The sequence below is a fragment of the Nelumbo nucifera genome, chromosome 5 (assembly GCF_055504915.1).
Source record: "Nelumbo nucifera cultivar China Antique chromosome 5, China Antique-T2T, whole genome shotgun sequence".
NCBI classification, from domain to species: Eukaryota; Viridiplantae; Streptophyta; class Magnoliopsida; order Proteales; family Nelumbonaceae; genus Nelumbo; species Nelumbo nucifera.
In genome coordinates this window covers 4,590,744-4,602,796 of record NC_142653.1, presented here as the reverse complement: position 1 = coordinate 4,602,796, position 12,053 = coordinate 4,590,744, and the positions used below count along the sequence as shown (strand labels likewise).

Genomic DNA, 12,053 nt, shown 5'->3' with positions numbered 1-12,053 from the left:
AGTTAAGCTAGAAAAGGAAAGTTTGGATTGTAAATTTGTAATTGATGATTATTTTCAATGTAACAATCAATGCTTATTTGGTAATTTTCCGAGTACATAGTCTCCATACTATTTCAGTCATTTACCCTACCGTGTTTGAAAGTCTCCCACCTAATACCATGGTTCAAAGTATCAATAGGCGTATCGATACTAAAAATCACACATTTATATATATTTTTTTTCTTTTTTTTTTTCAAAATTTGATTTCTGGGGATGTTTTTAAATGTATTTTTTATTGAAAAAAAAGAGGATTCTCAAAACATCTGTAAACATGTATATCAGAACTCCAAAAATACGATACGATACATCTGATATGGGTATATCAGGGATGTTAGAGCAACTGATCGACTTGAACCCGGTTTGAGTTTTACTTCTAAGTGCTCCTAACCCTAACACAACCAATAAATTAATCGGGTTATGGATTTGATCTTATAGTGCTCCTAACCCTGATCCGAACTCAACGCTGTCTTCATGGCCTCATAGGGGTCGATTCGAGGTAAAGTTTGGGCGCGAGCGGAGTTGCAGCTGGTATGGTATGGTGTGTGAACCTGCGTTAAAGGGAACCTCTGTGTTGCCCGATAAAAAGGAAAGATGACCATGCAATGCAATTGCATGAATGAATCCATCATTTCTTTGCCAACACAAGAAACAAGTTGAAGGTAGAATCACTCTGATGGCCCCTTTCTAGGATTAAGATAGTTGTAAAGAGAGAAGCTGCTTACCTGATATCCGACCACCATGGTTCATGTTAATCCCATCGCTTCCTTTTTTTTTATTAGTATGGCTATGGGCCTATGGTCCCACGGCCACGTTAAAAGTTTGAAAGTTAACAACTTAGAAGTTAGAATTGACCCAATTCAAGTTCTGTGGTCTGTGGTAGGGTAAAGGTAAAAAGTAGTAAAGCAGTTTTATCCAATGGAAATGTACTAATGAAGTAGTAGACTAGACTGATAGTAGTACAACACGGACGATCCCGATCGCTTATCATGTGCTCCAGCCTCCATGTGTACGGTAAGCATCAACAAGGACTCATCGTTATATGATGCTCCCTGTTTGACAAGAAAGCATAACATGCATCATTAACTGCAGACACAGCTCTCCACATTCGCTTACACGTCATCAAATGTGTCTTCATCATCGGTTCCCCGACACCCCCAGGTCCACCACCGTCCAGGCGTCCACCACAAGTTTCATTACTTTTTCTTTTTTTCTTCTCTTTATTAAATTCCTCCCAAGAACTAGGGTTTAGGGCTGACTCATCACTCCTTTGTAAAGACAAAATTATATCCAAAACTCGCAGTAAAACACTAGCGCAATAACCGCTCCGATCGATTTGATGATTCTCCGTGGTTATCGGGAAAACTCACAGTAAAACGAAGCTCACTAATAAATCGAACATTCTCTCTCTGTCTTGGTTCTCAGTTCTCACTCTCTCTGCTTGCTCTCCCCTGGGCCTGGCATGGCTGCTGCATTCTTCCCCAAGTTGCTTTTCCTTCTCTTCCTCTTCGTTTTTCCCCTGCTAGCCCTAACAACCCCGACTCATCAGACAATCAGAACCTTCATCTTTCGTGTGGACGAACATTCCAAGCCTTCCGTTTTTCCTTCTCACTATCACTGGTACAGCTCTGCGTTCGCTGATCCAGTTCGAATCCTTCACGTTTACGATACAGTCTTCCATGGATTCTCCGCAACTGTAACTCCCAACCAAGCTGCTTCCATCTTCCAACACCCCTCAGTGCTTGCTGTCTTTGAAGATCGTCGTCGGCAACTCCACACCACTCGTTCTCCTCAATTTCTCGGTCTTCGTAACCAGCAGGGTCTTTGGTCGGAATCCGATTATGGATCCGATGTAATAATCGGTGTCCTTGACACTGGAATCTGGCCAGAGAGGCGGAGTTTCTCCGATCTGAACCTCGGCCCTGTTCCTAGACGGTGGAAAGGTGTCTGCGAGGCTGGAGTTCAGTTCAGCTCAGCTCACTGTAACCGGAAGCTCATTGGAGCTAGATTTTTCTCTAAAGGCCATGACGCGGCTGGGGGATTGGGCGGACCTGGCGGAGTCGGAGGGGTTAATGAAACCATTGAGTTTCGATCACCTAGAGACGCAGACGGTCATGGAACTCACACCGCTTCGACTGCTGCAGGCAGGCACGCGTTTGAGGCGAGCATGGACGGATACGCCCCCGGAATCGCAAAAGGTGTAGCTCCCAAGGCTCGATTAGCTGCTTATAAGGTATGCTGGAAGAACTCGGGCTGCTACGATTCCGATATCCTGGCAGCATTTGATCGTGCTGTAGCTGATGGTGTAGATGTAATTTCGATTTCAATTGGTGGCGGTGATGGTATTTCCTCGCCGTATTACCTTGATCCAATTGCTATTGGAGCTTTCGGAGCTTTTTCGAAAGGGGTTTTCGTCTCATCGTCGGCCGGAAACGATGGACCGAATGGCATGTCGGTGACGAACCTTGCACCATGGCTCACCACTGTTGGAGCTGGTACCATTGATCGTAACTTCCCTGCAAGCGTAATTCTCGGCGATGGCCGGAAACTCTCCGGCGTATCGCTCTATTCAGGGAAATCGCTGAATGGAACTATGTTCCCTCTGGTTTATCCTGGTAAATCAGGGATGCTCTCTGCTTCACTCTGTATGGAGAACTCTCTTGATCCCAGCCTCGTTAAGGGGAAAATTGTTGTCTGTGATCGCGGAAGTAGTCCCAGAGTGGCCAAAGGTTTGGTGGTCAAGAAAGCGGGCGGTGTGGGAATGATTCTCGCCAACGGAGTATCCAACGGTGAAGGCCTCGTCGGTGACGCTCATCTGCTCCCAGCTTGTGCTGTCGGTGCCAACGAAGGAGATGTGGTGAAGTCCTACATTTCATCGTCTTCGCTTCCGACAGCCACAATTACATTTGGTGGGACAGTGGTCGGTATCAAGCCCGCGCCAGTAGTGGCTTCGTTCTCTGGTCGTGGACCCAACGGTTTAACTCCGGAGATACTCAAACCGGATTTGATCGCACCCGGAGTAAACATTCTAGCTGCCTGGACCAGCGCCGTGGGTCCGACTGGATTAGATTCCGATAGCCGGAAAACTGAATTCAACATCTTGTCCGGAACGTCGATGGCATGCCCACACGTAAGCGGTGCCGCAGCTTTATTGAAATCTGCCCACCCGGATTGGAGTCCGGCGGCGATTCGTTCGGCAATGATGACCACTGCGAACATCGTTGATAATCGTCTTCAGACCATGACCGATGAGTCCACCGGGAAACCAGCAACGCCGTACGATTTCGGCTCCGGTCATCTTAACCTGGACCGTGCAATGGACCCTGGTCTAGTGTATGACATTTCCCCCACCGACTACGTAAACTTCTTGTGTTCAATCGGTTACTTACCGAACACAATCCAAGTGATTACGAGAATACCGGCGACTTGCCCAGTGAAGAAACCGTTGCCGGAGAATCTGAATTATCCGTCAATCACGGCACTATTTCCGAGCACTTCGAGCGGGGTTTTGAGCAAGTTGTTTATTAGGACGGTGACGAATGTGGGGCCTGTAAATTCCGTGTACAGGGTGAAGATCGAGGTGCCTCAGAAGGGGGTATCGGTGACGGTGAAGCCGGTGAAACTGGTGTTCTCGGAGATGGTGAAGAAGCAGAACTTTGTAGTGACCGTAACGGCCAACACTCGAAACATGGTGTTGGATGATTCGGGTATTGTGTATGGTTCGCTGTCTTGGTCGGACGGAAAGCATGTAGTTCGGAGCCCAATCGTGGTCTCAAAAATGGAATCGTTGTGATTGATCATGCGGCTTTGATCGATCCATCGGCTGGTAGGATCGGACCGTTAGGTTAGGTTGTGTTATGCGTGGGAGTAAATTAAATTATTATTATATAGGGTTTCTTTTTTTAGTAATTTGTTCTGGGTGAGACGTTTGTGATTTTTTTTCTTTTAAAATCTCATAACATCAATGATGTATATGTGCTAATTAACGTTTTTTTAGTTGTGTTTCGGTGTTTCTCAACTAAAATACATTATGGACGTTGCAGTTGAACTCGGCTTCAGTCGGTGCAAAGCCCGTTCGAAGAGCCTTTATGGCGTTGCATTTGGAATATCTATCATGACATATGTACGGAGATATTGTAAAGGCTATTCGAACGTTGTTCGAACGGGCCTTGCACTAAGCCGATCTCGTTGCAGTTCACACTTCACAGTGATCGGGGGGGTCAGGTCAGGTAATTAAAATTTTAAAACAGGAAATGACGTTGAAAGAAAATTAGAAAAAAAGGGTAAAAGTCAAAGAAGAAGCTGAACATTCTGATTTCTTCCACAGCCACAGGTGGTCGCATACGTTTCGCTTGCAGGCAGTTAGTGGATACGTGTTCGAATCCCGTATTTGTCACGCCACCAGTGATCAGTGTCCTTAGTCAGTTAGTCCTTTGTTTTGTACCCTACTTCTGTAAACTGGCTTTACGCATCAAACACGGGGAGGCATGGAGAAGGTTGATTGCACAGGCCAAGAAGGCAAGAACTATTGTTGTCCTTTTTTGGTGGGGTGGGGTAAATTATTAGATCTTGTTGGGATTTGCCAATGCCGTTAATGTTCCATTACTTAATGGGACTACATGGGTTATTTTCATGATGTGGGCAAGACCGGGTCCCACAAGGCTTATTGGCTGAGGGTACTCGCTTGTCCTCTGGGAAGACGGTGATTTCCACGTACCGTACAACCCTTGTCGTGTGGGTTTTATGTATTTTTAAAACCCCAAGTTGCCTGACCAATTTATCCTTTTAATTTAGTTTTTCTTTTTTTAATGGCAAATCTCTTAAACCCTCCCAAGTTGGTTATTTGTTTAGAAATTATCTTAAATTTAAGTTTTAGGAAATAACCATTTTCATGTCCATAGAGTATTATAATCTAAAGTTTAGAAAAGGTGATTACAATTATCAAAATTTAGGGGAGGTTTTAGTAATTTATCCTATATGGGCTAATGCGAGGAAACGTGTTATGCATATGTGCAAATAAAAGGAAAAAATGCAACTTCATGTTATATAATCAAAATTGACTTTGATGACCTTCACCAAATCAAACAAGTTATAGATGTATTTTTTATCTTTGTTCTTAGTACTGATGTTTCATAAATCTTTAATGAATAAATTAGTAATTTCGTTTTATTAAGGGAAAATTTCCGATAGGTACCTTGTATTGTAGGCCAAGTGTATATCACTTGATCTTATGTGAGATTTAAGACTTTTGAAAATGTCAAAAATTACCAATGAAAATAAAACACTGTCCATCATCTTCTTTTTGGAGAAAATGAAACAGAACCCAAGAAACCATCATTTCATGACGATAACCCAAGAGCCCAATACACAGCCTCTGATGAGAGCATTTCGTCTCCTGGAATCCTAGTGGGAGGAGCTTTGCAACGATCTTGAAAACAGATCTATGAGCTCGATGATCACCGATGTTTCAATGAGGGATGCTGTTGCAGAGCTACTTGGTGGTCCACAACCAGAACTGTCAAAGACAATTCGAGCTGCTCTTGAAGGCCGACAGTTTGGTGGGATTTTAGGCAAGCTATGGCCTAATTTGAGGTATGTTACTTGTGTGAGTACTATAACTGGAGTAGTATTATCCATTAATCAAGTATTACGCAGGGGAGATTCCTGTTCTGGGTGGTGATTACTTTGCTTCTGAATGCTGTATTGCTATTAATTTGGATCGAACTCAACCACCAGACCAGACCAGATACGTTCTGCTAACTACTGCAGCTTATTTTGAGTTCCTTCCTTTTGATTTGGTCGTCAACCATGGCATTGCTGAAGAAACTGTGGATTGCTCTGAGGTGGAAATAGGGAAGATGTATGAAGTGGTTGTTACTACTTGCAGAGGACTGTACCGATTCCGTCGTGGTGATATTGTGAGAGTTTTGAGCTTCCATAATTTGTCTCTAGAATTGAAATATGTCATGAGAGCTCCAAAAGCTACTGGTGAGGTTTTCACATAAAGAGATTTGATGTCCGCCATGGAAAGATTGCAAGTCATGCTGTGAGATGAAGTCATGGTAGAAGTTACAAAATTCACAAGCTACTCGGACATGGAGTAAAAGCCAAAGCGGGTGACAGTTTTTGTGGAAGTCATGGATGGGTGTTTTTCTGCAGAATGATAAGGTGGAGGAATCAACTCGTCCTCAGAAAATGTTGTTCATCCGGCGGAGCCACCCCTCCAAAAATCACTGCCAGAGCACTTATCCCATGCTCTTTCCCTCTTCTTGCCATCTTTGTTACCATCTCTACCAGCATTGGAACGGCCAAGGTGCAGCCCGCTCCGTGCTGACCCTTCTAGCTCCGCCACTGTCTCCACCACTTCTGCAACTTCTTCCGCCTCCACGGCCACATGGCGATTGCACTCTGCCAGGCATAGTGCCAGCAGAACTTTTGTTGCAGGTTTGGCACCTGCCGGGTCTTTCAGAAATCCCACCCCATTCATTACCGACAGCGGGCAGTGGGATCTTGGCTTATTGACGTGAGAATTTGAGTGCCACTGGCTCAACGACGATCTGTCTACTTGCTGTGTACTCTGCACTTCTGCAGGGCCATTGTCGACGTTGGTGATTGTCCACACAGCCTCTGCTTCCGGCCACAACAGGAAATAAAATGCTAAGGCAGTTGAGGTCGTCCCAGCCACTTGGTGGAGCGTACTGACTACTGTTTACAGGCGAAGAAGCACGATAGCATCGTAGAACTTATTAAAGAAAATTAGATGATACTTGAAGGGATTTGTATTTTTTTTTATGACCTAAAATAAAATTTCGGGTACTAATTATCACTTTTTAAAATTTGGATACTAAATTAACACTCAACCTAAAATACAGGGTACCTATTGGAAATATTCCCAACCCACTAAATGATGAAAGTGATGAGGGGCAAAGTGCTAGAATCCAAAACTATAGCTGAGGGTCTTTGTTGTAAAACAAAGTTTGGAGGTGCAGTGTCACGACTGCCCAAGTAGGATCTGTGCCTATAATTTATCCTCATCTTTTCGTAAGTTTTGAAAGCTTCATTTCTCTTCATTCATTTGCCTTTTACACTCTAGAGTGGTCATCTTACCAAAAAAAAAACCATGATTCTGATCTTTGAGGTTTAAACCTTTGACCTCTTTGGAGTAAGAGTGACAATTTCATATCCAACCCATTGAACCTGCTTAATCAATTCCTTTATAATTCACTTTATGGTTTTTAAAATCGACCTGGTGACCGAATCGGTTAGGGGTCCAGTTACCGGGCAGAATGATTGGCCCTTTTTGACAAAAAGAAAAACAGTCAAACGACCGATTTAACGATTTGTTGACTAAAACTAACGGTTTAAAAAAAAAACAGAACCAATCAAATAACCGGTTCTTGGTTTTTTCAGTCCGGTTTCAAAAACCATGATCCACTTAAACTTTGTTCATTTACTTAGGGGACTAGAAATGGGTTGAATCATCTGCTGGGTGCCTGGGTCATCTTAATGTGTTGGACTGGATTGGGTTGCGGGTACCCAATGGGGTAAACACCAATGAAATAAGCCTAAGTTAACTAGCCATTTTTTCATTAATTCACATTGTTCATTCATTTAAATTTAAATAAATATTTTTTCAATGTGAACTCAAAGAACTTATTAAGTTAACTCATAATTATTGTAATTAATTCTCAATTCATAATTAATGCATTAGTTTCTAATCACTAGAAGTAATTATTAACTGAAACTATTAATATCTGGCATAAACTCTAACCCAATCTGTGATTAATTGCCATTATAAATTCCAAGTTGAGTTTGGCACAAATATGGCTCAATCCATACCTGACCCGAATTAGCCCAAACTTGAATATAGTCAAATGGTTCAGCGGTTTGATCTGATTTGAACCAATTCTAACAATCAATTTGTAAGCATTAATAGAATCAACCGATCTGGTCTGCTTGGTTTTTAGATCTCTAACATATCTAATTGGCCGGTTCAACTGTGGTCAGTCACTTTTCAAACCATTAATAGGTCTGGTTGGCTGGTTCAAGCATGGATTGAATTCCCATTGTTCTTCCATTTAAATTCAAATGCATTAACTATAACCATTAACTTTCATTAATTATTAACCCAAATGATTAACTCAACTTAAATTTTCACAAGGTTCAAACTATCGATGCAGTCCAATAAGCCAAATTGGGTGTACCAGACTTTGTATCGACACTCTTTTATATATTCAAAATATGTTCAGGGGTCGGTTAAAGGCCTAGTTACACCCTGAAACAGCTCTTACCTTGAAATTCTTAATATTTCGCGTATCGGTGACTAGACCTGTTCATAGGTCGGGCCGGGCCGGACTTTCACTCTGTATTAACAAAATTTTTTAAGGTTCGAGCCCGAGCCTGGCCCGACCATCGGGCCTACAACTTGGGCCCGAGCACGGCCCTCATAAAAAGCTTGAAGCCCGGGCTTGGGCCCGAGCCCAAAATTTAGCCCATACTGTTAGCGGCTGAATAGAGAGAGAGAGAGAGAGAGTAAAGAAAAGAATAAAAATGTATATATTAAATTATAAATATATATTTTAATAAGTATTATATATTTTATATAGTATATAAAATACATATTATATATTTTATAAAATATATAATGCTGAGTCGGGCCGGGCCGGGCTCAGGCCGGGCTTTTTTGACAAATCCCGAGCTCGGCCCGAAACACAGTCGGGCTTACTGTGTTAGGCCTGAGGTCAGGCCCGCGGGCCTAATTACATGACCAAGCCCGATCAGTGTGCGGGCCGGGCCATCGCGCTACCTGGCCCATGAACAGGTCTATCGGTGACCCATCGATACGATACTTGACGAAATTTTGAATCTTGAATTTTCATGTAACAATTATGGTGGTGTTTGGCATTGATGTTGTTTTTTGAGAAAACAACACCATATAGGTGTTACGTTAGAAAACGCAGTGCTTCAGAAAATGGCCTCTTATTTGGTGCCGTTTTTTCATAAAAAATATAGTTTAGACCATACCTTGGAAATCGGAAAAGTATGGTATGAAACAACTCCAAATTTGATATTTTCTCAAAAAACAGTACATTATTGCTAGTGGTGCAATGATATGATATCATCTTAGACGTTGGTGCTTACAACATAGACATGCTCAGCCAAGCACCTGTGATGTGATTTAAACCTGCAAAAGAAAAGCATTCTTACCATGTCAATGGGTTAAAAGTAGGCTGATTTTAGCTTTTGAAAATAAAACTGTAATTATTATAATGTCAATGGGTTGAATTGGATCAAAATGGATTTGGGTTGAATTCAATTCATTTAATTTATTTAAATAAGTCATTAACGGATTGATGGATTGTGTTGAAGCTCAACCCAAATGCAACCCGCCCAATTATCACCCCTGCTTGAGAGACAATCTTCACTAAGAACCTTTGCCTACCTATTAAGTAATGAATGGTGGGCCAAAAATTGTGTAGGGGACCAAGCCTTGTTTAACCCAAGGCCTTGGCAAAAAACCAACCCAGACAGAGAGATCTTTTTCAGAGTGGTCCACCCAAATTGCTGTCCTTTCCCTAAAGAGAATCCAATCGAGATTCTGGGGTGTGGGTGTGTGTGTCTAAGAAACAAAAGAAAACTCATTGGATAAGCTGGGAGGTAATAAGAAAAAATTAATGTGTAAGAGGGTTGAGTTTTAGGGATCCCTATGAATTTAACCTAGCCTTATTGGCTAAACAGGCTTGGAGGTTACGTGTGGAAGAAGATAATCTGTAGGTTAAGATCATGGAAAGCCAAATACTTAAAAAATAGAATTTTTTTGACTGATAGTCTACCTAAGAGAGGCTCTTAGGGGTGGCGCAGTCTGGTAGCCGCAAGAGAGGTTATATAGAAAGGAATGCTGGAACAAAAGTAAGGATTTGGGATGATCCTTGGTTAACAAATGTAGGATCCTTTAAAATTATGGGGCCCAGGACATACCCTGATTTGATATGGGTAAAGGACCTCATGAGGGAAGTGGGTAGAGGGTGGAACACAAGAGTGGTTGAAGACATCTTTGGGGAGGAAATCACAAAAAATATCTTGAGTTATAAACCTAGTTAGGGGAGAGTGGGAAGATAAGTTAAAATGGACTTTAAATCCAAAAGGTGTTTATACAATTAGGACCGGGTCCTATGCCCTAACATCTCTCAACAGGGTCCCAGCCACTGAGGCTATGGTTAGACTGGGGAAAAATCAGTGGGCTGAAATTTGGAAAACAAGAATTGACGCAAAAATCAAGAACTTTATATGGAAATGCTCTCAAAATGCCCTAGCTGTGAAGGAAAATCTCTATAATAGGAAACTCTCAAATGACAGTTTTTGCCCTATTTGTAACCAACATCCTGAAATTGTAATGCACTGTCTTTTTGAATGCGACCATGCAAAACAAACTCAACTTTTAATACTTGGTTTCAAAACTGGGTTGAGTTTTGTTTAACAAACAAAGATAGAAAAGAGGACCTAATGGCTTTTTCTTTTCTGTTTTTATGGAATATTTGAAAATGTAGAAGCAGAAAAATTTTTGAGAACGTTAACCCATCCCCTAGAGTCACTCTAGCATCTTCTTACAGGATGTGGAGGGAGAGAGTGATGATTTCCCAAGCAGGATCTTCAGATTCTTCACTTCAACATCCAAACCCGAATGAGGGAAGATCATCTTTTTGGAAAGCCCAGGGAAGCTTAAATTAAACATGGATGGGAGTTTTGAGGGTCCTAGAAGGTCAAGTTTTGGAGCAGTTCTAAGGAATGAAAATGGTGTTGTCATAGTTGCAGTTTTTGGCAAGTCTACAGCAACTTCCCCCATATAGGCAAAAGCAATGGCGATTATCAACAGCTTGGAGATTTTGAGTATGTACAAAGAAGTAACCGAAGTGGAATCTAACTATCAAATTTTGGTGCAGGTGCTTAGAACAGGAAGCTTGGATTTAGTTTCAGATGCAAACTTTCTTTGTTTAGATATAAAATCAATGACCGATGATCTAGCAATTTCTTTTGGTTATGTAAATAGGTCTTGTAATGCTGCAACACACTTGTTTGCAGAAAAGGGTCTACAAGAGTCTGAATTGTTTATCCTTGATATGCCAGAATGGATACAAAATCTGGCCAATCAAGACTTAATTAGACCTTAATCTCTGTTGGTTTTTGTATATTGTGACTTTTATTTAATGAATTTTCTTGTTAGCTTCTATCAAAAAAAAAAAAGTTGCTGTCCTTCCCGGATTTAATGGTTGGACTAAGAATTCAGAAACCATATAATCAAGTGAAAATTATGGTTTTTCTTTATATAACAAAAAATTATGGTTCATCCCATCTCGTAAATTTTTATTTATTTATTTTACAAACCCTCACCTATGACCCTCTTGTATAGTGTCAGATTTCCTTGTGAGGTGAGAGAATCAATAACTTTCCATTATTGGAGAAATTAAGGATGCAAGTCGGATAACCTAATCGATCCGGTGAACAAATCACGGAAGATGGATGAACTACGTGAACTGGCTTTGGTTAACATTAAAAAGTAAAGACCAAACCATTGCAATCACAATCTCAAAACAAACGATCGTAGATAAAATTTGGTGGGAATCAGACAGACACCAAAGGCAATTTCTCCATTAAATCGGCATACAAAATACCAAGTGAAAGGTAGACAAAAGAAAACAAGAAATATATATATAATACACTTGAAAGAATTAATTGCCACCCAAAAGGTCAAATTCCACCAGAAATTTTTCTGAGGGATGGGGGTTTTCATGTGGATCAGTTTTGGTAAAAAGCTACCGATGAGCAAATAGGAGCAGAAAGTTTTTAGGAATGACATTCATTCCTACCAAAAAATTTATTGAACAGGCATGAAACATGATGAAAAGGATGGAAAGCCAAAATCACAAACAGAAAAACGATCCCATCTGGCTTAAATGGCAAATTTCATGTCCAAAAAATAGAATCAAAATTAAATTTGATGCATCGAGACATGCCGACGA

General features: G+C 41.3%; 1 protein-coding gene and 1 pseudogene across 1 annotated transcript; both read left to right on the top strand.

Annotated features, from left to right (window-relative positions):
• The first annotated feature begins 1,241 nt into the window (after positions 1-1,241).
• On the top strand, positions 1,242-4,084 carry LOC104590022 (subtilisin-like protease SBT1.6). The gene has a single exon (XM_010248528.3). The coding sequence runs from the start codon at positions 1,499-1,501 to the stop codon at positions 3,827-3,829; it is 2,331 nt and encodes a 776-aa protein (XP_010246830.1). The 5' UTR covers positions 1,242-1,498; the 3' UTR covers positions 3,830-4,084.
• A 1,422-nt stretch (positions 4,085-5,506) lies between these two features.
• On the top strand, positions 5,507-6,041 carry LOC109114179 (putative indole-3-acetic acid-amido synthetase GH3.6 pseudogene; annotated as a pseudogene).
• Positions 6,042-12,053: the final 6,012 nt, after the last annotated feature.

What these genes read in the sequence shown, in the direction of transcription:
- LOC104590022 (XM_010248528.3), top strand. Translation starts at nt 1,499, where the DNA reads ATGGCTGCTGCATTCTTCCCCAAGTTGCTTTTCCTTCTCTTCCTCTTC.